At 41.7% G+C, this 26,793-nt stretch overlaps 2 protein-coding genes across 3 annotated transcripts in view; one reads left to right on the top strand and one right to left on the bottom strand.

Moving 5' to 3' along the window:
- Nucleotides 1-26,793, top strand: part of col9a2 (procollagen, type IX, alpha 2) — a 132,508-nt gene that overhangs the window by 60,879 nt on the left and 44,836 nt on the right. The gene's annotated exons all lie outside the window — the stretch shown is intronic.
- angpt2b (angiopoietin 2b) lies at nucleotides 2,172-25,608 on the bottom strand. 2 transcript variants are annotated; one of them, XM_056399520.1, is made up of 10 exons: nucleotides 25,493-25,608; nucleotides 22,270-23,109; nucleotides 16,938-17,093; nucleotides 16,114-16,235; nucleotides 13,644-13,876; nucleotides 13,023-13,147; nucleotides 9,676-9,777; nucleotides 7,107-7,273; nucleotides 4,155-4,285; nucleotides 2,172-3,920 (listed from the first exon to the last, which is right to left on the bottom strand). In XM_056399520.1, the coding sequence occupies exons 2-10, from the start codon at nucleotides 22,585-22,587 to the stop codon at nucleotides 3,760-3,762; spliced, it is 1,515 nt and encodes a 504-aa protein (XP_056255495.1). In that variant the 5' UTR covers nucleotides 22,588-23,109; nucleotides 25,493-25,608; the 3' UTR covers nucleotides 2,172-3,759. The 2 variants fall into 2 exon arrangements, with proteins under 2 accessions (XP_056255495.1, XP_056255494.1); XM_056399519.1 differs by lacking the exon at nucleotides 25,493-25,608 and having other exon boundaries at nucleotides 22,270-23,312.

The following is a 26,793-nucleotide window of genomic DNA, read 5'->3' as shown; positions in this document are numbered from 1 at the left end:
AGAAGATGTGTTAATGAATGCATAGTTATATAATCCAAACCTGTGGTGGAGGGAGAGACCACATCTCTTGTCAAGAGAGAAAGGTTAAAGGGATTCTTTGTGCCACCAGTGCCCCCAAGTGGCCGGCGGTGGCATATATTTCCCCTCCCATCCTCACCTATTCAAACATGACATGACAACTGCGGCTTTGCCTTTTCTCTTTCTATAAAGAATAACTCAAGAGACGTAGGAGCTGATGTATCGCACGTGACAGGCAGATATACGGACGGTATTGCTTTTTCGATGACCACAGTTAAATGGGCTGCATGCTGACACAGTACACCACACAGCAAGGACGACTATTACAAATCAGTCCCCAGCCCTCCCTCTTCTCCTCCTCCTGCCAAAACGCCATACCTGGTCCTTGCCCCGGCCAGCCATCATACCCCTTATGAATCAAAGACACTGGAGCAGAAGTAGAGAGAGACAAGGACTTATGAGCACTTGGCTCTGCCTCCACCGTTTTCCTTTCTTTCCCTCTCTCTCTCTTGCAGTCTGTACATTTTTCTCACTCCTCTTCTGCATCTATCTGTCTAGCTAGGCCAGATGATAAATCCTCCGGCAAGGTTTAAAGCACCAGCGGAGCCGACACTGCCCAGGTTACACTCTGTTCACATCGGCTAATATATCACATGATCAGTGCTGTAAAGGATAGAAAAGCTGCGCGGGTTAAAAGAGAAATGCACTGCGAATAATTCTCAATAATTTATAGGTTATAGTTCTGGGTCTTGATAGAACGGCGTTCTGGTCCAGATCCGGACCACGGTCCACCTATTAGTGACCTCTGTCATACAGGCATCTAGGCTTCCAACTGAGCTGCCCCAAATTCCCCGATGCTCAAGCCCAGCAGGCCGTAGAATACTCTGCTGGAAACCCTGGACAGAGCAGCACTGATCATCTCCTTAACTCTCTGTTAGAAATTCAAGAAGCATATTTTCCAAAATGTCAAACTGTTTCCTTTAAGTAGCTTCAAAGCAATTTCCCCATTGTTTGACACTATCACATACACCGTGTATTCTGCTTTTGCTTGTTTCATTGCTCCATTCAAGTCACTGCATTAAAAACTAAAATATAAAACACCTTCACAGCAGGAGGAACATTTACATGCGTTTTGTATAATTTTGTGAGCAGTGTCTGTACTTGTATGACATATTCTTTGAAAACCTTGGTGTATTAGTTGAATTCTAAATGAAGTTTGAGTAATACTTGTACAAACAACGTGGATTTCTAGTGATGAACCTGCCAAAGAAGAGCTTAAATATTAGATTGTAGAACTGTGTGTGAGGAGCTAATAGAGATAAAAGTCAAATCTCTAGTTAAGAGTTAAATTTACACATTCTTTTTTTTGGGGGATTAATCAAAATAGTTGCAAAACAGACGATTCTATCCATTACAGGGAACTCCCTGCTGTGAGAGTCAGTATATATAATGATAATAATAACAATAGACAGTCACAAATACTGGGAATATTGTAAAACACTTTTAAAGTTACTATCTCTCTGTCTCTCTGCCTCTGTGTTTATAAGCAACCCGTCGAATAAACAGGGACTGGGACAAGTAGAGAAGCAGTGCGGCCCGGAGTCTGGTCTGCTTCACTGGACCTGAACACAGCCATTTCATCTGTTGAACCAGCAGGCCAAATCAAGTGGTCTTTATTAAAGTCGCTTTGATGGATTCACCCCTGGCCTCCCCCGCTGTGATCTATCGCCTGTCCAACCCTTGGAGGTCATAATAAACTTGTTTAGCAATGGGGTCACCGCATGCAAGCAGAGCGTGTGTGTGTGTGTGTGCTTATGTGCTTATATGTGCTTGTATGTGCGTAGGTATTTTTACAATATGCGGCTCAGGTCTGTCGTCACAACCGATGCATCGTGCATTAATAGCCTCTGGCACTCCTTCCACTTGTGATGATACTTGTAGATACTGGTGTGATTGCATCATATATTTATACATATACATATACACACACACACATACACACACATTTAAGATACGGACAGGCAGAGTAGCAACGCTGTTATCACTCTGAGTAGTTTTACTGTCTTGAGCAGCTCCTGCATGTTTCCTAATAGAGTAGTAAATCAAAGGCAGTTGAGCCAGGGTAAGTCCTTAATAAATTCAATAAAGCCATGCACAGACAAGCTATTTATTTGTAAAAATGAGTGAATTCCTGTTTTGTTATATTTTTCCATGAACCATGATATTTCTCTCTTTTTTTTTTAAGTATCTGTGCTGCTGACTTGAATAGGCGAGACTTGTCAAAACACCAATACCTGGCTCACAGTTCGTTACGCTTAATGCCTCATTTCTGCAGTTGTATTAAATTTGCAGCATTAAGCAATGAATCTCACTTGGGGAATAGTATTAGGTAGCGAACATGAGATCTTTTAAGTGTTCCGTCGATCATTGCATGAAGCCCAACAATTAGCAGACGCTGTAGACATGGCCAGCCATCGTCCTCGTGTGCTGTCTTCCAGTTAGCGGCTACTCTCCCCAGCGTACACCGGCAGATGCAGGTCACTGTTAGTCGAGGTGAAACCCATCCGCTTTTTAATGGGCACCACTGGGGCCCAGTGTTATTGGATGATTCATCAGATCAATGGTGCGAGGCAGTCCTTATCTGACTTCCCCAAATCCAGCATGTGTGGCTTGTTGAAGTTTATGTAGCTTACATGGAAACAAGCGCCTGGCACTGTGGGTTATAGGCACCAAAGACTATATATGATTTTATTGTTTTAACAAAGTTAAAAATTGAATTTACAGCTTTGTTCCCAGATGTTATTACAAATGTTTCATTTTTGAAAATAAATCACAGCAGTGGAAGTGTGATGTACTTTTATGAGCGAAATCCCTCACAAATAAAGTTTTATGAGAGGTGTGACTGGAAAGATTCAGGGATATTTCATTCTGAAAAGCTCTTTGGAAGACACAGCAAAGGGCAAAGCCCGTTATTGTTGCTGTTCTTTATGCTGTTGCTTTATTAACAGCGGTAAAACCATTGAAGTCACTGTAGGTTATCACAGGTTATATTGTCCATGGACAGAACTACAGTTTTAAACAAGAAGTGATGCTTTACAGTCTGGTGGAATAACATTACAAACAGGCCACTGTAATAGAAAACATTGTGGCTTAACATCAGGCGTTAAATATATTACAGAGTTAATTAAGCATTTACCGTGAAATTTAGACTTTTAAAGTATAGAGTATATATTTTAATTAGTTAACTTTTACTATACAAATGGCTGTCTGTGAATCTTTGCAGTTTAGACACGTTGCCTGAAAAATGATATGAAAATGAAAAGTTTTCATATTTTAATACAAAATATGTGTTGCTATAAAGGGTTTCTAAAGGTTAATCCGTTTAATTATTGAATTAAGTTTTGGGTAACTGTATAATTTGATTTGGTCAGTTGTGTTCTTGTGATATAATCTGTAGAAAAGCTCATACTCTATCTCTTTCCTCATAAAAATATAGTCGGGCGCCTTGGTGAACAGATTTTACTGGTGGAATTCCTCACGCAGGAATTCATCAAAACCGTAGTCATTTGCTGAGAGTCTGGGCATGTCCCCAGGCAGTTGCTAAAGCACCCCTCCAAGATGTCCAGAAGCTGAAGGCACCAACCGTCTCATTCAGAAATCCTCCCAAAATATACAATTTCCTGGGTATTGTTCCTTACATTCACTTGAGGTGACATTCACTTCATGAAAGGAGCCATGCCATCAGAAGTTTGCAGGGCGCACCATCATGGTTGTCATAGTAGCCATCAGATTTGGCCCCTTCCAATAGTACCATTTAATGCCATTGTAGCGAACCACACTGGATGAGGCGGGGTAATATATGCCGTTCAGGTTGGACGGGCCACAAGCCTCAAACCACCAACCTGGAGAAAAAGGAAATGTGGCAACGAGTTCAAGGAAGAAGTCAGAATTAATTGAATTCAAGCTTATGAAATGTAACACCCAAATGTACAGCTGTAGGTCAGCAGTAACTTTATATTGGCGCAGAGGGAAAATGAAATGCACTTCGGGACATTTACAAGGGGGTGGATGGTAATGTTTAACAAGATGGGTTATAAGGAGAGACAGATTGAGATGAGTTGAGGGAAACTGCGTACCTCCTGATGCGAGCTGTGCACACTTGCAGGTGCAGAGGTCGTTGTCTCTGTCCTTGGTGCTGAATTGGGTGCCAGTGTGGGTGAGGCTGCTGGTCCGTCCTGCTGTGCCACTGAAGCCCTCGGCGTGAAGGCTGGTTTCAGGGAATAGGGGGGAAAAAAGTGCAAAGAATTTCAGCAACAAGCTCAGCCGCAGGCACTTCGATTCATTATTTAAAGCTGTGCAGGGAAACTTTTTGCTTGCTGGCAGCTCCAAATGGCAGTTTGTGGTCACCGCCCGAAAACTGTTTGAACTTCAGTATCTGTGAAATCATTTAATGTTATGTTGTAAACTGAACACAGCACAGTCATGTTTACCACACCGGCTGATCTGTGATTCCTTAATACCACTGGATACTGAAGAGATGAGCGAGGCAAAATATTGGAGAGTCCAAATTTCTGTGGTTAGGAACCAGTTTATAGTTCACTTTTAATTTTCTGCTCTTTGCCTGATGTTTCAATGCCTCTGGGCATAATTAACATTAAAATTTAATTTTGGCAAACAGTAAGTAAATAGACAGCATCTTAAATAGGACAAAATCCAGTGCTCCTCCCTTTTGCCGCTCCATCTTGTCATTTAGAGTCTGTGTTTAAGAGTGTATTTTTGGATAAAGCAAGTAACCCTGTGTATAATATTGCGTAATCAAAGATTAATAAAGATAAATCAAAAACAATGAAAGATTATAAAGTTGTAAACCACTGTAGATCACAGCCTTTTTTACTGTTATGTACAATACTTTTTGATACAAAGTACCATCTCCCCTCGGTCCCCACTATTGTCAAACTTCAATATAAAAACGAACCTAAAAACTCTCATTATTTTTCCTCCATGCTGTGCTTTGTGAAACAACCCAAACAGTCTGAAAGCAATCCCTGCCCAACTTAAATTGATTCGCTCAATTATTTCCATACAGCGGCACAGCAATGGATTGTTTGTGCATGCTTGTGTGTTTCTGTGTCAGTCCGTCCATCTGTGTGTGTGTGTGTGTGAGTGTGTCAGTACTGGTTTGAAGAGAGTGGACGAGGAGGTCAGCCCTGCTGTCTGGCCTCTCCTCTGCCCTGTCATTCTGTCTAGTTAGTACAGGACTCTCCCCTGAGTTATGTGACCCCCCTCTGTAGCTGGGGGCACGCTGTCTGTGATGACTAAATGAAGAATCCTCCTCTTGAATTTGTAAGTTCACAGGGCAGGACAACACATCACGCGGGGCAGCAAAATGGGAGTTTGAAATGACAGTGCCAGGGACGGGAATAAGGCTGGAATAGCAGAGAGAATGGAATTAAACATGAGGGGATATTTAGTTGGGGCATTTTTTTGTTCTTTTCAGGAGGATGGGTGATGTGAAGAAAATTAAAACCTATCAAATGAGACAGGATGGTAACCACAGGCTACAGGATATCCTCCTGGAAAGCGTGGCCTGTGGACTGTGCCAGCTCTTCCTACTCTCCAAAACATTTGCATTAGCCATGACTTCCAGATGAATTAGTTCAGCTATTCTTCCAACACCACAGACCACAGACTAATCCTTTTCAAGGTGACAGTCTTTTTACATTGTTATTTTATCCTTTAATGAAAAATATACTCTTACATTAAAAGGAATGCTTACCATTAGTTAACTATAAGAACAGCTATTCTTGCCTAACTCAAAGGGGAAAAGTGGTCTGTCATGCTGATGATTAATGTATGAATAATGTTAGTGAGTTTTAGGTGAAGACCTCCATGTTGCTCTAGGGAACACACTGGATGCAGCTGAGGAGTAGGAGGATTGCTTTGGCTGACTAGCTTCATAGCACCATAGTTGTGGCTTAGGATTTATAATAGAAACCCTCAGAAGAAGTCAACGTCTTTAGAATGCTAGTAAAGCCAGTACATATTGAACTAGTTAAACAGAACATGATGTCAGAGGTAGCAGCTACAGAGGTGATTATATTCATTCAGGTGTTTCACCTCACACAGTGTAGCCTACAGCAAAATTGTGAAACATTCAGTTTCATTGCGCTTATTATGTGGAACAAACACAGGCAAATGCAATTTGCTGCACTATTAGGGATCTTGGAAAGCACACACCCACGTACGATTATGATTTGTCATCTCTCAGAGAGTCAATCTCCATAAACTTCCACAAGACAAGGGCAGATTCCTGTGAATTTATATCAAATCTAAATGGAATTATTTTGGTTTATATTTTATTTCTGTCAGTTTTGGAGGAAGCATGGCTTCAGCACCCCCACATATAATCTTGTTAGTGATTGCAGGGTAACTGGGGAGCTTTGTTTGAGTTGTCAGTTCCTGGCAGGGCCAGGTATAACAGAGCATTCCTGTTATACTCCAGTGGATGTGGCTCCCCTTGGGGATTTTTCAGGGGCAGCGGTAGCTGTGGTGATGGGAAAAGAAAAATGGAGGCAGATGAAAGTGGCTGCATGCCCTCCATTGAGCTCATCATTTTGAATGACATTCTTAAAGATGGCTCCTTAACTTCAGTGCTCAGGGATAAGAAAGCTTAGAGAATAGGAAAATGGAAAGGAATTTGAACTGTTGATAACAGTTTCTAATCTGTCATGATATTAAGAGTTTTATACCCAAAGGAAAAGCAATGATTGAAAGGGTGTTACTGCATTGCAATTGTGCCTTTCACAATAGAAGGCTCTTAATAAAACATTTTACTGAAATAGAGCACCTTCATTATAGTCCTATTAATGTCAGATTTCTGAAAAACTGAGGAAATTTAACTGGAGATGGAATGTTGAAGTTTGGCATTTCCTCATATCTTGTGCTATCATGTACTAATTACTAAACACCTCAGGTAATTGGATGATTAAAATAATGAAATTTGATCCAAGCATCATTACGAGTCAGAATACTGCAAATTTAGTCATGAATGAAACAACCAAATAATATATTTTATGCTCTGTGGTTACCTGTAGTTCTTGTCCTCTCCTTCTATGTAGAAGCGATCGTAATGTGAGAAGGCTTCGTTCCCTTCTCTGTCTTTTAGCTGGACATGCAGACTGTATTCCTGGGAGCTGGTCAGCTTGTGGATGATATCATTCCCCAGCCAGTGTTCCCCAGACGACTCTCCAAAGCCCTGGATTAGACACAAAGACAGAGAAACAATAGAGAACAAGAAAATATTCTAACAAGGGGGATGATTTTACCAGAGAGCTGCCAAGTGTTTTTGGAGTTAACATGAAAATGGACCTCAATTTAAGAAGTCACATTTATCATTTTGATGGCCCAAGGCAGTCCACTGAGTTTATGAAGTGAGATACTCTTCTCCCAAAGCAAGAAGCCAATCAATTGAGACCTTAATTTACCCTAATATCCCACCAATGCTCCATCTGGACTTGCAACATTTACAGTAAAATAAAAATTGGCTTTGTGGACGGATCCACTGTTGTTTTTAACTTTAGAGCTCAAGTTTTCTGTCCCATTGTTGGCGATGGAACACGACATTGAATGATCACTAAATATCATGATAAAGACTACAGGCAGTAATACATTTTGAGAAGTACATTTAGTGGTATCCTGCTTAAAGATACAGGCACACACAAACATAACAAATGCAGAAGCTTCCATGCCGTGTAGGAGGAGTATGAAATGTAGGAATATGGAAATGATGAGACTGATGGCTTTTGCAATCACCATTGCATTGAAGCTGTTCTGCCGACTCACGGTGGCCCAGGACATTACTGAGACATTTTATGTGCATTTTTAAATTCATTTATCAACCACCTTTATATAATGAGAAGACAGAACATAAAGAAACAGGCACGGAATAGAGAAGTTCACTTTTAAGTCACAGTGAAATCATTTCAATGTGCAGTGGTTAATTTTGATTTTCACTTCAGATGTTCCTGCGACCTGCCAGCATCTGAACGCTAATGCTGGCTGTGCATGGACAGCTTTGTTCATAGAATAGAGAGATGCCAAGGACTCACATAACACAGAGTCAGGAGGCAATTTTAAATTACGTTAACAGGTGGAAGGCGCAGTAATACGAACACGATTTCACAAAGGAAACCGCAGCAGCAAATGAAAACAGATACAGTGTGCCATGGGCGTGATGCCTTCGACAGAAATGGCTTGCAGTGGGAATGTATGTTATTGAATGTGCCTCCGGGGAAATGATGATAATAACATGCAATGGTTTATTCGGAGAGACGGCTTAAGAAGAGGGATGTAATGTGGCCTCGACTGATGAATCTCACAGAGGACTGTCGAGAACAAAATAGGTCAGTGAATGGTAGAGATGGACTCAGCGTGAAAATACAACATGCATATGTGAACTGCTAGGCATACAGTATAACCATTAAGTCTGATTATTCGTATTGTTGCATTTTCAAGGCAGAGTTGTGAATAAGCTACAGGTTTGAGCCATTCTTCATCCATTTGAAAAGAGGGACACATTTTGTCCTTGTTTACCTCTGGAATTCAAAGTCACTTTGTCTTGCTGCCAGACTCTCGTTTTGTTATTGGTCTTAAGTGAGAGTGAATAAATAGTGAGCGCCTTGGAGCATTTATCATTTGACCTGCAGGTCTGGATGCAACGTTTGATCAACACTGACCACAGTTTCTGGGGATATGGAGAGTGGTCCTGGGCAGTGAAGCATTTCAGTACATACGTTATCTGCCATCTACTAGGGCCCCTGTTCTCCCACGCCCCAACTGGAGCCAAATATTTATCATCCACTTGTAAAAATATTGTTCTTGAAAGAGGTTTTTTTTTTTTTTTTGTTGCTCTCTTTTTCTCACTCTTTCACAGTCCTCTTAGCATTTTATTTCCAGTCCAAGCTGTGGTAATTGATTTGTTGGCGTGGGTGAAAGATAAATTGCTACTCTGTTCAATCAAAAACCCAAACTATAGCCTCGCTCACTTGTTCTATGTGTAATTCAAAGAGGCTCGCAAGAATGTTTTCTCTGTTGCTCAAAGGAAAATAGTGATTCTGCTGAGAAAACTTTGTTATGAGATTCAAAAAAACATTATCTAAATGTTAAGTCCAAACAAAACAAAAGCCAAAGGTGTGTGATTGATTCTGTGAAAGCATTGGAGCAACTTCACAGTCTCTTGTGTGCGATTGTATTATATCCAGTTTGTTTTTTGGGCCCTACATTTGGTAATGTTGTTACTCTCATCACCATACTCATTTCCCTTTGCAGGAAAGCTATTGGGGTCTAAAGGATGGATACAAACAGTAGTGCTCTGTGGTCAATGAAGTACATGATGTGTGTATGTGTGTGTGTGGGAGTATGACAGGGAGAGGGAGCGAGAGCAGGTGCAATAACATGGAGGGTGGTGGAGAACATGAGGGCGGCCAAATACAACAATCGCAGGTCACCTGGGATCACAGGCCAGCCGCTCTCCCACGCCTCTCTGTGCCAAACCACCCGTAGATAGTTATTGGAACCTCCTGTCCTGTCCCACAATACTGATCCATACTACCTGTACTGACAACGATGTGAGATAATCCTACAGTCCGGAGAACCCACCGTTTTGTAGTCCCTCCACCCACGATGGAAGTTGACGGAGCCGTTTGTCCGATGCTGTAGCACCGTCCACCCGCCACCTCTGGTCTTCATATCACAGAAAACCTGGAATAAAAGGAAAAATCACAACAAGCCTTTTTTTTCCTCAGGGCTAGGGAACAAAGTGTGGCTGTATTGAAAGCTGGCATTGAACGCTGGGTCAGATCCTTTTTCTACCGGTTAATGATTACATATTTCCGGCTTTAAATCAGGAAACCTTGCAACTTTGAAGAGAAGTAATGGATTTTTTTAGTCCACTTTGGAGCAGCAGAATGAATGGTAAACACATATGTTATCACTTTATATCACACATTTTTGCCATAATAATTATATAGATTTTTCAGACACAGATTGTCTTGTTTCAAGCCACCTCTCCTTTGTATCCCCATCAGCTCCTAAGGGAAGTATTTGGCTCTTCAGCAGCTAAAAGCTCCACTGTTTTAACCAGCTTGTCGCTAATTGTCTTTTGTTGCTGGGCAGTTAGCGTGCCGTGGGTTTATCACAGGTTTTTTTTTTCTTTTCTTTTCTTTTTTTTTTGCTGAAAACAGCTGCTTAATGTGGCTGGAAATGAGATTGATGACAGAAGTGTAACTGAACTGAAACATTAAAGTTACAGGCCGTAAAATCAAAACAATTAGCAGAAAGACGTTAAAGTGGCCCTGTAGATCTGAAGGGAACTGCGGGTGATAATGCTCAGTGGGTTCATCACTTCAAGCGATTCCTTTCAAAGTACACATTAGTTATTTAAAAAAATGTTGATTAGTGCAGCTTTAAATTATACTTTATATGGACAAATATATATTGATAGTTTAAGCTGTTTCACTATTAAATAAAATAAGGGTTAAAAGTGTTAAATTCTTTATAATGTTTTGTATCAGTAGTGGTATCAGGGTTGAGCATTTTTAAACCATTGACATTGACAGCTAATCAGTTCTGAGTGTCAATAAACTGAGATTAATTTCAAGATGTTACACTTTTCAGTACTGGAGGGGTGTGGTAAGAAATGACAAGAAGAAATAAAACACCCTACAGCTTCTCTGTTATTTGAGGGATGCCTTGGAAGCCTCAGGAATAAGGGGGGGGGGCAAACATTTCAGGGTGACACGTAATGATATGACCCAGGTGGGAAGGAAAAACTAACATATCAGCGTGTTCTTATCCCCTTAAGAGGGGGATGAAGAGGAGGCAGATGCGGTTTTGGTTACACACGCTGTTTTCTTTCTTACTTGGCTGCACATTTTGCCTTATGTAGATATATTTGGAAGAGCATATAGGAATGAATTGCACTTGGAATTTAGACTTGTTAAGGGACTTGTTTTAAATATTCAAGGTGTTAAACTGGACATATTCCATCTTCCCTTAGGTATCATGATTAAATGACTGAATTTCTCCCATGGGTGGTAAGATTAGCTGCTTTTTGTAACTGAGATCTGTTTTTTAATCGAACAAGTGTATTCAGTTAGCATACTTCAAGGCCACAGGTTTGGATTTCATTAGTTTTCTCAGGGACTATGTCTGAATCTGTACTTAATGTTGCCCACTCAAATTATAGATATTGTCTGTGACATTTCTGACTCGATAACAACCTCCAGAGCCTGCAGTGTTTATAATTACTGATGAACTTGAATTGATTTGTTCGGCCAGTTACTTGAATTTCGTCCACCGAACAAACCAGCCTGACCTGTCTCAAGAGCCATGCAATATGGATGCCAGGATGTGGACAGACTCCCAAGGGGTCTCTCGATTTCGACATCTCAACCTGTTATTTTCTGCTAAAAATGAAATGAGAGTTTCCAGCACTTTCCCAGATTAGTAAAGCTAAATCAAGGTTAAAAGGCGCTTAGGTCTTTTACCTCAGAAAACATTGCAGACTGACAATATGCTGTGATTATCCTCTGGCACATTAGGCCAATGTTGTGGACTTAAAAGCGTCACAATGAATACAAAAACAGGGTGGTGAAATTGAATTCTCAATTTAAGTCATTTTCCAAATGCGATTGTTACTCTGATTTAGACCAGATCCATATTTAATACGCCAAAATCACTTATTACTAGCCAGCAAGGAGTCACTGAAGTCCAAATCTATTACAATAAAATGCAAAAAAAAAAAAACAGACCACTTAAGCATTATTATGATTTTTAAAAAAGATAATGTGATTGTTATTATTTTCAAGGGGCATTCTGGGGATAAAATGGTTACGTCTGAATGTGTTTGGAGAAAAGCCCTAATGAGTTTCATTTTATGAGCCCTGTGCTCATGTAGCTCTGAAAAGTATGTTTAACAAGGTCATGAAAAATTACAAAAAAGACTCTGATCCAAACTATGAATTATTTGGTCTGTAAGCTTCATCATTATTCACAACCTTGGGGGGTAAAAGAATAGAAAGATGGATAGATAACATGGGTAGATCACATATGTGTATGCCTTTTGTCTCTGGTCCAACTGAGGAAGCCCGCTCTCTGCTTCGAAAATAGGGCAATTTGTATCTGCCCCACTTTCCTGCAGCCACCCAGCCCGCCAGCCACATTGGAATTAGATGGCATAGACTGAAAGCAGCAATGATTTGGGGAGTACTAACTTGCATTAGTGGAAATGTACATTGGCCCGAGTTGGCAGGAAACACATGGCACCAGTGCCTAACACCTGGCTGCCTTGCCCACAGGAAATGAAGAGGAAGAACAGGGGAAAACAGAGGCAGCAGGAGATGGTGCCAACCAGCAAACTAGACTGAGAGTAATGAATAATAATAATAAAAAAGAACTCTTTCACTGTTATCTTTCTTTTTCCCTGAATGCTAGCTGTGATTCAAAGAAAGGATAGCCTGCTGCTAGATGCCATGGATGAGTTAGCAAAGGCTATCTCCTTTAGGTCAGCAGAGGTACCTCTTAAGCTTTTCTGACTTTGCATTCAGCAGTGCACACTCACTCACCACAAAGCCTGCGGGGCATAATGCTCCTGTTGCATATTATTTTAGCTCTCTGTAACACAGCGTGGCATTTCCATCAGCCTCTATACCTAAAACCCTAGCAAATTACCATTACCTCAGACTAGTTTGTCCTTCCAATGTTTACTGCGGTCCAAAAAAATGATGATAAGCTCTCTGAACGTCATTATGTAGTGTGTGTGTGTGTGTGTGTGAGCTTTACATTACGCAGACTGGGCAAAACCTGTAAAGTTAATACAAGTGAAATGACCCCAGTGCTAAGTACTGCAAGACAAATGGATAAAATGTCTTACCAAAAAGTTTCATGTCACAGTCAATTAAGTGATATTTGCAAGAAAAGGCCAGTGACCTTTAAAGCCTCACTACCTTGACAGTCTGGGTGGAGTTGGGGAGGCGTATGCTATATATTCCACTCTCTGTCACTCCAGATTGCAGGATCTCCGCACAGTCCCTGAAACTCAGCGACTCCTCCTTGGGCATATTGGAGATTTCTGCAAAAACAGGCAGACATGTGTTTGCAGATGGCAGCCTTATGGGTTTTGCACACAAATCCCAACCCCATATGTGAGTTCTCTTGTAGAGTTAAGCTCTGGTTTAAGCCTTCCTGTAGTGCATGCATGTACGTAGTGTGTCTGAGATTTGAATTACAGGCTGCTCTAGGTGATATTGTCATGTAAAGTGGATTTTTTTGCAGCTTAAATTACAAATCCCCTCCTCATTAATCGAAATACTGAAGATCTCCTTTTTGTCTAAATGAAATTCCAGTGTTTCATGATACTGTTAATGAGTCTTTTTTTTGCACCGAGGAGGGTAATGACTCATAGGACTGCAATAGAAATTGTGTTGACAATCGACTAATATTTGTTAATCTCTTTTATACCTACAGAACGTTTCTCTCCTTGTGTATATTTGTATCTCTTGTTTAAAAATAAATGATGATGGCAGCACAATTTGCTCTTTTAAAAAACGTAAACCCCTCAGCCTTACCGTTGCAGTGGTTGACCATGGCCAGCAGCTGCTGAACAGTGTCTGTGAGCACGGCCTGCTGCCTCTGGAGTACGGTGCTGTTGAGCGTGGAGCTGCCCAGCTCACCCTGCAGCTGAGTGACCAGTCGGCTCTGCCTCTCCAGAAGCTCTTGAAGCTGCTGCTTTTCGCTCTGCAGGCCCTGTAGCTCCCTCCCATACCGAGCCTCCAGTGCTAGGAGCCTCTGTTCCAGAAAACTGTCAAACAGCAAAAATTCATTGAGCATATTATTGGGTTTTTTTTTCTGCTCACCGACTTCTACTCACTTCCTTACAGTGCTTTGGAGAAAAGTTAAAATCTGAAGAAATGTTATATCAAGTACTAAAATACATATTGGATTATAGCAGGGTGGGGTGGGGGGGTATAAAAGAGTGGGTGCATGTGGAAAATCACAGTGGAGGTTGTGCAAACTTGCAGATTTACATGAGGATGACTAATACACATCAGTACGACAGTCTCATCGGGCTAACATCGTATAAACACCTGTACTGCCGCAGCACTCACAGATGGGCCTGCATGTTAAGTCTCTCGATCATGGCCATGAGGCAACAGCCTGTGTGTGTGTGTGTGTGTGTGTGTGTGTGTGTGTGTGTGTGTGTGTGTGTGTGTGTGTGTGTGTGTGTGTGTGTGTGTGTGTGTGTGTGTGTGTGTGTGTGTGTGTGTGTGTGAGAGAGAGTGTGTGTGTGTGTGAGTGTGTGTCTGCACAAGTGCCACACCCCCACCTCCAAATGAAGATCATAAATCCCTGCAGCCTGATCTTTATGGCTTTGACTAACGACTCTGCAGCAGTTATTTATCGAAACAATCCAGCCACCCTGATTGAACAAGCTACTTTTCAGGACCGTGCACACGCAGCTGCTACACTAAACGTGCATCTTCAATCTCCCGCTTTATGCAGCGACTCAGTGTGTGCCCTGGAAGGAAAGCTGGATCAATCCAAATCATTTTTAACATCACTTCCATTTCATATTTGCATTGTGGGGGAACACTCAATAAATGTGGCAAAGCAAGCTAACAAATTGTCCTCCATTGTGTATATTTTAATTTGAGGAACAGTCAAAGCGAGAGCGCGGCAGAAAACCAGCACAGCAATGTTTAAACAGTTTTGGGGGGTTGACAGAACAAATATGGGATTTTGGACCACATTGTATCCTGGGCAATTAAACTGTTATGCTTATGATCTTGTGCTATTTATTATTATTGTAATATAGATATTGCTATTAGTCTACTCTCTCTCTCTCTAGCTGCAATGTGCTGCACTTCCTGCCAATGCTATTTTACATGTAATACCTATGAAAACAAACATGTTTCTCTGCTCTTTTTAGTTTGGCAGCAGTTCAAAAACTGGCTCCATGCCCTTAAGGCTCAGCAGCAGTAGCCCCCTACAACCACTGCAGTCCTTAGTTCTCTTTAATTCCACAGCTGCCTGGCTGCAAATCTGCTATGACCCTCTTAATTTCATGCGTCCTGTCATGGTGTTTACCCTTGTGAAGATGAGTTCATTTATATACATGTAACCACTTGAAGGAGGAGGGCCAAAGGGCAGAGCAGGGCCAAGCAGGGCCAGATGTGTAACAGGTGTTAGAGCTGGGGCACTGTGTTCTCCCAGTCACACTTGGTACAGATGGATGGAATGATAAACAACCGCATACAATGATAGAAAACACTCACTCCCTTTCACACTGCCCAGCACCCTCTCCTTAACCCCTGCTGGCCCCAAGTTGACCTTGTGTTCCTCGAGAGAAGAATGGGAAACCCCTCCTAGCACGCACTGCCTATTCACTGGCAAACCCACACACGTTTACACAATACACATTATATTGTTGCTAAGTGCCCTGTCGTTCACTTCGGCTGGAGTCATTCAACATGCTCTTTTCCAGTTGTTGTACCAGAAGGGCTAGTTTCATGCATTTGCATGCACAGACACAGTATATGACCATTTTAAGGCCTTTATATTCTGTGTGTAGTAGCTTTTTCCTCAGAAAACATTCTTTGGTGCACAGGAAGAAATGTGTTTTATGTTTCCTGTAGCGGCCACACCAGCACATTTGGAAACAGTAAAGGAAAAGCTTGGCAGGCAAAGAAAATAGCACCACCTATAGTAACTAAAGCTTCACTAACAGAAAATCCAAGAAGAAAAAAATAAATAAAACACAGCATTATAGCAGGCGCAGTTGTAGACTAATGGCTGATCTCTGGGAAGTAAAGAGCAAAAACAACCACAGCAGTTTCTGCATAACACCACCTCCTGATGTTCAAAAATGAGAGCAAAATGAATTTCGAATAACCACTTTAGCTCCAACCGCGGCACTAACACTTAGTTAATTCCAAAAAATGAAAGTCCTATACCTACCAGGAAAAAAAACACCCTGTAAGTTGTGCAGTGCTTTAAATGTGCTTTGCCTGAGTAAACCTTTGAAATGTGAGTGCTCACCTGTTTTTATCACTGAGGCGTGAGATCTCTTGAGTCTGCAGGAGAATATGTTTCTCCAGCCGGTTAGTGAAGAGCGAGTACTCGAGCAGCTGAATCTCCAGGCGACTCGTCTGGTTTAACACCTACAGATTGATGAAAACAGAGGAATAACTGTATCACAGTATCTGCAGGTAAAAGGATGGATGAGAGTGATCAGAAATACCAGATGGAGAGAGTGATGGAACAAAAATGTTGCCCGTTGAATTTATAAAAAGCCCTTGGAGATGAACGATGTTGCACAGCACATCACGAGGTTCAAAATGTTCATCCTTTGATCTTACAATGAAAACTTTAGCAAGAACTATCTCACACGCACCTGTGGCATATTTTGAAGTTGCAGATTAAACAAAAACTTGAGCAAAGCAGCTCAGATATTTGTACAGGCTGCCGTTTCATATCAACTTTGATAAGAGAAAAAGAAAGCATGAGGACCAAAACAAGCCCAGTCTGTAATAACAGCTCTGTGGCATGATTGAAGACACATCTGTGTTGTGCTACTGAGCTTTATGTTTTAATTGGCTTGTTGTCAGACGCCGAGCTCAACTCACTGTGTCAATCAGAGCCTGTAGAACCAAATACCAGCTGTTTTAAAGCAGTTGCCGCCACCTTTGGGCATGGCTTCTCAGCGGGTTACATCTGATTTACATTTAATTAGCCATTCTCCAAGTGTTTCGTAAGTGACATAATTTGTTTTTGCATGGGTGTGATCCCCGCGTTAGTTCATTTGGATTGGCTGCAAACACGTTTTCTCAGGTCTAGCCCCAAATCCTTCCTGATGGGCTCACCTGGGTCTCAACATCTGTCAGTTTGCGAGTCTGCTCCGCTGATTGGCTGAGGAGGTTGGTTCCCATCTCGAGCATGGCCGCTGTCTGGGAGTGTACCGCAGTTCTCTTTATTTCCTCCATCCCAGAGCGCACATTCTCCTGGATGAAGTTCTCCAGCTGTAAGGAGAACAAGCAGACGCTGGGAATATTATCCACAATGTCAGATTGTGGTCATAATCATATTTTAGGAGGTAATGTCCCCATAGGTCCACTGACAACTTCATGCCGCAACCTGAGAGCGATCTGTAATTGTCACCTCAATCTTTGATGGAGTCATAGAATTCAGTATCCCCAGGACACTGCCAGTGTCTTACCACCCATCTGTCCTTCTGCCGGTCTGCCTCAGGCAAATACCGAACTCACATTAAGAAAATGATGCAATATAATGGCATTTCGATGAGTAGAAAGAAGAGCAGCACTGGGGTTTGACATTGTGATATTCATGTGCTGGACTTCTGGGATAAGGTCGCTTACACTCTGTAATCAATCACAAGCTCAGAGAAAGAAGCATTGGTAAAAACCCCATCATGTGTTTCAGCAGAGGTAAAAATAGAAGGGCATCCATCTTGCTCCAATAAATGGATTATCTTATTAACGTGGTCGGGTTGAGCACATCAGGCATCAGGAAGACAAATTCGTCTCTTACTGCCGTGAACGATGGAATTTTGTTTGATGTTTTACGTGCAATGGTCTGTGCCTTTGCAATAAGGCAAAGTAGGATATTGAACCGAAGAGCATTAATATTTATGACTTTTCTTGGGAGAGAAGATCAGACTTTATTCGTTAAACCACATGACTGGAAAATGAAGCCTCTGAGGAGAAAGCATTCAGAATTATCCAGCTAATGAGTGGCTATCCGCAAAAAATCGAAGAGAATTCAAATGAGACTAAGTTTGTTTGTTTTTTTCCCCAATACAAATGTCCATCTTAGAGAGGAATAGGATTATAATAATGCACTGTCACAAGAGAGGGGTGTTTCTGTTTTTTTTGACATTAAAAATACTGATCCAAGTGGCCAAATAGAGATGAATCGGCAATTAAATGTTTGTCTGCTGGTAATCTTTCTCTCTTTGTCTCTTACTTCCTCTTGATAGCTCTCACTAACTCCCACTTTCTTTCAAACTCTTGCTCTTCCTTCCTCTTGGTCTGTAAATCCATCTCTCACATTTTCCTACTTAAGGACAACTAAGACAGCACAAAAAATCCCTCCATAATGATTGTTATGAAGAGATTACCAAACGGATTAAAGCCAACTCCAAAGGAAGAACCAAAGATCCCTGCATCATAATCAGCCTCGTGTATTGAAGCCGCTATCAGCCGCCGGTCCAAATTGTTCCCATAACAGCCTTTGATAGAGCTCAATCCAGAGGTCTCGACATACTCCATCTCCCACTGCCAATTGCATTAATTGTAGCTGTGTCATACGCTGCACTGTGCAGCCAGATAAATCACATTTGGGATGTAGTGTAATTCTGTCTTATTGTGTCTGAGAGGGACAGAGGGGGGGGGGATCAGTGCTCAGAAAATCATAGGAGTTGTATCACTTGATATCTTAATTGTTGAGCAAATAGACACATTTGTTCTCAGCTACCAATTACAGAGGACATGGGAAACATATCTGCTGGATGTTCTGGCAAACGATAATGATTGCACATCAGGATGGATATGATCATGAGGGACGGCAGTGAATATATGTTGATGGAAATAGTGCCTTGATTAATGTGTTAGTGTAACACTATGTACGTCCACTTTTCATTAGAGAATGAGATTGGTTTAATTTGCATTTCTGTCTCCACCCCAGTCCAATGGAGGAGGGATAAAATCGTGTTTGTGGTGCCCACAGCCCTGTAAAACAACATTTACAAAAATCAACATAAATGATCTTAAGAGCCAATTATTCTGAAAAATCCCAGATCTTGCTGTGGACAGTTTTAATCTCATTCACATTCAGCCACTTTTCTGTCGAAGAATTTGTCAGTATTTTCTGTGGCTTATGCAGAGTAACCAGAAGGCTGAGGGATGTTGCTGTTGAATTTTTAGCCATGCTAGAGGCAAGGCTCTAGGGATGGCAGTGTTGGTCAGTCCACCACTTTAGTCCAGACTGAAATATCTAAAAAAAAAAAATGTTGGATGGATTGCCATTAAATTTTTTACAGATGTGTATTGTTCCTAGAGGGATTCTAATATTTTTTTTATGATCTCCTGACTTTTGATCTAGGGCCAACAGCAGGCCGAATTTTTTACTTATCAATATCCCAACATTCATGATACCCAGAGGATGAATTCTAATAACTTTGAACTTCCCCCTGAATTTTCTTCTAGCTTTTCCATGAGGTTGACATTTGCGGTTTTGAGTGATATTTCTCAATAAGTATTGATGGATTTGATACGGACATTCGTCTCTCCCTCAGGATGAATTGTAATGACTTTGGTGATCCCTCATCTTTTCATCTAGCAACATCAAGTAAAAATTTCAATTCGCCCAATTCTTTGGTTCATGTTGAAACGAATGACTTTCCCATCAACCTTGACTGTACTTTGTGTTTAGTTCTTATTTGCTAATGTTAGCATGCTACTACGGTGAGCTAAGATGATTGAAATGATAAACATTAAACAATACCTGCTAAACATCAGTATGTTAGCATGTGGACGTTAGCATTTAGCACAAAGCACCACCCTACAGAGCTGCTAGCATGAAATAGACTTTTAGCCGTGTTTAAATGTAATTTTTCAATGCTGTGCGCACAGAAAACAAAAGTCCATTCACCCCTGACAGATTAGATGCAAATATAGTAAAACCTCGGCCGAATAAAACCAAAACTATCTGCGTGCACGGATACCACTAGAAGTAACTCTGCAATTGTGTTTTGTTTATAATTGAGATGGAAATCGACGGCCCTAGTTTGACACTGTTGAAGATTGAGAACAGGGGTGCGTGTTTAATGAAAGGGAAGAAAATGGAGACTAATTGCATAATGTGAATGATGTGGGAGACATACTTTGGTATTGGCTTAATGAAATATTACTTGGCCAGGAAATCGGGTCACCAAGGGTAGCCTAGCCACCTTGATCTCTCTGCAATATTTCTGCATTAGCATAATCTGCACAGGCTCTTAAAAGTACTAACAAAAGCATGCTCACGTCCCTTTTGCCAACCCTTCAGGGCAGCAGAAGGCGAAAGGGACTAAATGGGGGGTTACATTAGGGGTTAGTACAAAAGAAAACAAACACTAGTTTCTTCTTGGAAATGGCATAGACGGAAACTTGAATATTAATACACTCCTGTTGCACTCATCCACTTGGAGATTCCTCTGCGGAATATGGCGGATTAGTGTGTGTGCTCCTAGGTTTGTGTGTATGGGTGTGTGTTTTCTTTCAAGAGGTTCAGGTGGAAGACTCACAGTAATGGTCATAACATCCCAGGGTAGCTTTGAGTGAGATCGTAGAAAAGTTTCACCGACATACACATGCCTCGAGCTCTTCCGCATGCATACCATCCGTTTCTCCCCAAAAATTATGCAGATTAGCTTAATGAGCTCCACAAGGCGCTGAAAAGGCTTTGCCATCTTGGGTCAAAGGTTAGTTTTCCCTCGTGCATATCCAAAAGAGGTGCTCTTAAGTTCATGCTTTGTTTATGTGGAAATCCCACCTACAGTGCGATCATTTATGCATCACTGTGGCCTGGTGGGGGTAATGTGTTGAAAGGTTGGATCTTTGTGTTCATTCCAGACGTTTTGTGGAGGAAGTTTGGCAACAGAGCAAGATATGTGTCAGCAGAGCTTTTTCTGGACATGTGGGGGTTTAAATTGCATCTCCTCTTCATATAACAATATAACATCTCTTGTGGAGCGTAAGAAAAGATATGCTACAGAGAACATGTAATATGTGATGCTTTTTTATTCAGCAATTGTGCTTTACAGGCTATATGCATTAATAATATACTGCGCACATGAGGAAAAGTGTATGAACTCTCTCCCTATCTTTGTCTCTCTCCGTCTCTGAAGGACACACATACACACAGTGTGGCCTCCTGGGAAGCTTCCCATGGAAGCTAGGTCTCCAGTTCATTGACTGAGCATCAGACAGAGTGTGCACAGGGGAATTTTGTGTGTGTGTGTGTGTTTTCACATGTGCGTTTCCGACTGTGTGTCAGGAGAGCATTAGCAAGACAGACAAAGAGTCTGAGATCTGATGGTCGATGAGTCAAGGTGTGAGATTAGACACGTTCCTCTCTCCCAGAGCTGCAGAACAGTCCAGATGTGGCCAGAAGTGACGAAGGGGGATCGAGAGGAACAGAGTGTCAGAAGAAAAAGGAGAAAGGGAAAGGAAAGGAACAAAACAGACGCTTTTGTAGTGAGTGAGAGTGGGGAATGACAGGAGCACAGGAAGAGCACTGGCATTCATATTACCCCATTTTCAAAACCTGAAATATAATCAACATGTTTGGCTTCAGCTGGCCAATCTAAACACTCAACACACCGCTTATGATCGGCCAGTGGATTAGTGTCCACCATAAATATTCTGAAAGAGATGCAGACAAGAATAGAGAGACGGCTGGAGAGCGGTGGCGTGTCAGTCAGTCTGTCCTAGACAATGGCCCAATACTGAATCTGTGCCCTGATGACCTTAGCAATGAAAACACTATTGTGAAGCCACTTTAATCGCATCATTTCATTTTAGTCGGTCATAATCCGAGCTAAATGGAACTGCAAAGGCCAACAGCCCAGCAAGGAGAAATGCTGAAATGTGTCTCCCACAGATAAACAAAACATTTTTCACAGAGGAAACGTTTTGTATTTTTTATTTAAAATGAGTTTAGTAGAGAGTTCTCACTGACTGTCTGGTAAATCAACTAAAGTCAAGAGTTACATTTCTGTGTACTTGTTGCCTGTAGGGGGAAACACTCATTCAGAAGGTTTAACTGTGTGAGGTAGATTTGGCACCACCTCATATTAGCAAACTTTATTTCATCTTGACTTTCTCCTCTCGCACGCAACAGGGAGTTTTGGCGTCCCAGTGGTCTTAAATAAAGATACACACTCATACACCAGGCGTTGTCATGGAGCCAGATATGCATACAGCCAGCATCCAGGAAATCCTAGCTAAGCGCTGAACTTATCAATAATGAAGGCTCGTCTACAAATGTTATCGGACGGTGTACTCCATGGACAGTCCTGTGCTTTTTCTGCAGATTAAAATGCGGTATGTGGAAAAAAAAATAAGAAGACAACAACAAAACTTAGAGTAAAAATGTTCAATGACAGAGGAGAAAGTGGTTGTTCAGAGATCTTACCTTCTGCAGCCACTGGGTGTTATTCTCCATAGCACTCTCCAGACTCTCCAGCTTCCTCTCCTGCCAGGAAGGCCTCTCCTTTTGGGCCTTGCCCTGCTTGGGTTGGCTCGAATCAGGCTCGGCCTCAGGTGGGGAGTCACTCTGCAGCGTGTTGGTGACCTGGAAGTCCTTCAAGGGACGGCAGTGCTCCACCTCGGGGAGGACGAAGGTGTAGCTGCAGGGGCCGTGCTGCACGTGGTGCTGTTGGCGCTCAGAGCCGATTGCGGCGGCCAGCAGGTAGGCCAGGTAGGCGACTGTCAGGGCCAGCAGGCGGCCCATGTCAGGGGAAAGAGAGGGAGAGGGGGGGGAGGGAGGAAGAAGGAGGTTGCTCCACCTGGCAGAGCAGACAAGTGGGTCAGGTGAGTTTCGCCTTTCTTCTTCTGTATCACTATCTTTTTCTGTGTCCTGTTAAATTGTCCCTCAAGACTCTCTGTCTTCTTCCTGTCTTCTCACTCCAGCTCCCGCCACTTCTGTCTCTGTTTTATCACTCTCTCTTCTCCTCTTTTGGCTGGTCCTCCTCTCTGCTGTTGCATCCAGGAGTCCTCTTCAGCCCAGTTCGTGCTCCCACTCTTCAGACTGACAGAAAATACACACACACACACAAACACACAAACACACACACACACACACACACACACAGGAAAATAGGATTGCCTTCTATTGTGACTCCAACACTCAGCCAGCGCATGCAGCTCCGTCCAGGAAACCAACAGCAGACTTCCCTCCCACCATTTATCTCTCTTCTGAAAAGTTGCTTTCCTCACTGCCTCCTTTTCAAGCTGCTGGAGTCCATGCGTTGGTCTGGAGGAGAGAGGACAGGAGAGGAGGGGTTGAAAGGAGAGTGGCCCGCTTCAGGATGTTGGCTGAAGTGGTAACGCTTTTAAAGTACAGAGAGAGAGAGAGTGGCGTTCCTCTCTACACACATGCACTCACACACATGCACACACCTCCTTTGCACATAATCACTCAACCACCCTTCCCTCTTTCATTTTTTCCCTCCTTCTTACGGTACTCCTGTTCGCAGGGGTTAGAAGAGGAAGCTACAAAAATACACACTGCTCACCACAAGAGCAAAAACTAGGAACTTTCTCTGACAACTTTTTGCTCCCTCCCATTCTCTCTCTTTCTCTCCTTCTCTCGCTCTTTCTCTCTCTCTCCCTCTCTCACTCTGTTGATTCATTGGCATGACCACAATTAAGTAGAGTTTTGCCAAAGCATGTTGTATAAGTTTAAGTATACAACATGCTTTGGTATAATAGTATAGTACTATAATAGTTTAGAAAGTTACAAGAAAACACTTTGCTTTCTAATAGAATATTCTAAACTCAATGTACACTTACTAGCTGTTCCAAGAGCTTTCAACCACATTCCACAGAGCTTTCTACCATATCTTTTAAAAGAAGGCTGTGAGAGCATATAAAAGGACCAGAAAGAGGTAGTAAGTCAACCTTAAGTTAAAGAAATTTTATCACAGCTGAGGTCAAGAATAAACCTTCATGCTCAAATAAATGGTTTGACCATTAGTACAGTATATGCTTGCATAATACACAACACACACTACACTGCACAACTCCACCGGTACAAACCATGATATACAATAATGAAAGGAAAGAAATAATTGCTAAAAATCCTTAAAACGGTGTATACATTAATTTAGTAGTCAAAAAATGTAATAATGATGATGGAAATCTGGAGGAGATAGAATATATAAATAAGGGGTTAAAATAAAGATATAAAAGAGGAGGCACGAGGTGCTCTACTGTTTTTTTCCCCAGGCTCTCACATGCTCTGACTTATTTTACTCGTCAGATTTTCCTCAAGTAAATATTGAGTTTTGTATTGGTCTGAGAGTGTGTCGAATTTGTTGGGTCAGAGATTTATTTCGGTTCCTCTCTGGCTACAGTGTTACAGAATTGTGGCTTTGTCTCTACCATCTGTTGTTGGTTGAACTAACACTGTCTGTTTTCTCTTGTCTGCCGGTCTCAAAGGCCAGGTGGAGGTCAGACAGTCTGTGCTTAGTTAATGTATTTAGTTAAAATGCAACTGCAGCAACTGTAATTACAGGATATACAGTATGATAGGACACTGCAGCTATTGTGTTTAGGAGAAGAAAGCTTTTTTGTGTGTCTAAGCCTAAAGATTCTGGGTGGGTGTTTTTCATGGCAGTGTTTGGGTGACATCTGAGAACTGTGGTGCACCACTAAACGGAGTAGTCACCTACAAACACTGATGGCCCATATAGCGGTGGCTATAAACTATTAACGATTATTGGCAAGTCAACTTGAGTTTTTTTTATAGTTGATTCTTTATATTTTACTGTATATAGCAAGAGAAGGGCTCAGTGCCTTTTATGTCTGGTATTGAATTTAATTGCTTTTTTTTAGGTTACAAATTAAAAATTAAAATTACTCCGTTTTTCGGCCAAACCTTCCTCTCCAACCATTTCCTCCGTCTACGCAATTATGGTTTCATTCATATTGCTGCTATTTTCTAATACATTATAAACGCCCTCCCAGCCTTTATCTCCCGCTGTGCAATGCAAGATTCAGTCCACACTACAGCACAGCTCGTCCAGTCAATTACAGTGTGAATGGACGTAGTCACAGCGTGGCACCAAACTCACTTTCAATACATCCTGCTTCTTTTCAATACCCTCCTGTCACAGTGATCAAGTACCACCGACTCAAACGAGCAAAAAAACCCTCTCCAAGGATAACAAGAGAGGAAGTTGCCCTATCATACATCCGACATGAAGGCTGTTTGTTTGCTTCCTGCGATCAATACTCCCAAAGAGGAACAAACCAGATTAGACTTTCAAATTCAACATTTTTCTTGCCTTCTCAGTTTTGCCTCTGTCTTTGTGTTTTGTTCGTTCCCATGCTAATATCACATTAGGAGACGCGCTTACAGTATGAAAGCCTTAAGCTGGTGTATACTGTACTCTTCATGCACTGTGGAGTCTTAGCCCTTATCTCCCAAGCATGATGAGCATTCCACACTGCCACTGTTGTGTGGACACCTAATGACCCAGCAGCTTTAAAACCCAGCGTGCGTGCGTGCGTGCGAGTGTGTGTGTGTGTGTGTGTGTGGCCCCATCGCTCAGCATACCAATGACTCGGATCTATAGCGATGTGCATCGACTCATATCCATCCCGTTCATGCATGCGCTGTATACAGCACCCACCTTCACGAAGACGACGGCTCGATTGATAGATTTTCATCAGGAAATTAACTTCATTGCGTAGATGACGGTGCTGATTTCACTGGCCGAGCTGTCAGAACGAGATGTTCTCCTGTGTAAAGGAAGAAAACAGACTGTTTTACTTCAACCTCGAGCTGTTGTGTTTTTTTCTGTTTTTTTGTTTGTTTGCTTTTTTTTTTTGGTTTTGTTTTTTATTCTGCGCAGTGGCTCTGTAGACATTGGTCAGACATCAAATTGACTAGTGTGTCGATTCATTTAAATGACTTCCAACTGCTGTTCATAGCAGGAAGAATTCCATTTTAGCGTCTGATCTTGCCATGGATAATAATCAGATGTCGCTTTATGTTCACTCCTCTCCCAGAATTGTGAAAATCTGGAAACTTGAATATGAGCAACACGAGATAATTGAAACAGTTTTCCCACTGAGAGGATTTATGCACAAAACACAAACATTTAGCTGTTTTTACGTGTGAAGCATATTTGCATGTGAGGCTTGTATGAGCTGAAATGAAAGATGGATCTAGCAAGTGTGTTGGGTAACAGGATGCAACGGAGTAATGATCTCGTGCAAACTTACTGACAATGTAATATCCAGAGGGAGAACTCTGAACGCTGTTCCCCCTGTGGCCTCTTTCTGGAGAGTAAAAAGAGCACATACACATTTTTATTGCACTCAGTTTTTCATATAAAGACAGACTGAAGAGGAAGATGGGATTAGATCTTTTTGGCAGAGGACAGGAAAGAGCAGAAATAAACCGAGTGGCAATCTGAGTGAGTCACGTTGGAGAGCGATGTATTGATATGATTATTTATGGAGATGGCTTGAACAATCAAAGTGCCTCAGGTTTACTTGTACGTCCAAAAATAGACGATGTATCATCGGGTTGTTTTCCAGTGTTCAATCACAATATGAGAGTCGATATTAATAAAATATTAAACTGAGTCTCCTTTCAGTTACACAGCTGGAATATAAGGAAAAAGAGAAAAGTGGCCATGGCTTTGTGCTGAGAGGAGTTTGACTTCTGTCCAGTTTTCTTTCATGAAACAAATACCTGATCATAAACAGGCCACCATCCCATTCTTAAACACTCTGTGTAGTATCTCCCATAATTTATATGGATACATGCAGGTACAATGTGGGATTCAAACACTTAACAGGTTTTCTCTTTCTCACAAACTGCACACATACAGGACATGTATCTGGTCAGAGACTTAAAAACTAATAGTGGAATAAAAAAATAGAGGTGACCTTATCTCAACAACATGACTGTTACATACTTAGC

This window comes from Seriola aureovittata, chromosome 16 (assembly GCF_021018895.1).
Source record: "Seriola aureovittata isolate HTS-2021-v1 ecotype China chromosome 16, ASM2101889v1, whole genome shotgun sequence".
Lineage (NCBI taxonomy): Eukaryota > Metazoa > Chordata > Actinopteri > Carangiformes > Carangidae > Seriola > Seriola aureovittata.
This window is presented reverse-complemented; position numbering and strand designations above follow the sequence as displayed.

Excerpts from the sequence above, each read along its gene's own strand:
- angpt2b (XM_056399520.1), bottom strand. The coding sequence starts at position 22,587 with ATGGGCCGCCTGCTGGCCCTGACAGTCGCCTACCTGGCCTACCTGCTG. Across the intron at positions 13,877-16,113 it reads CGCCTCAGTGATAAAAACAG|TTTTCTGGAACAGAGGCTCC; the intron begins GTGAGCACTCAC and ends GCTGTTTGACAG. Across the intron at positions 7,274-9,675 it reads GGTGGAGGGACTACAAAACG|GGCTTTGGAGAGTCGTCTGG; the intron begins GTGGGTTCTCCG and ends TGTCTAATCCAG.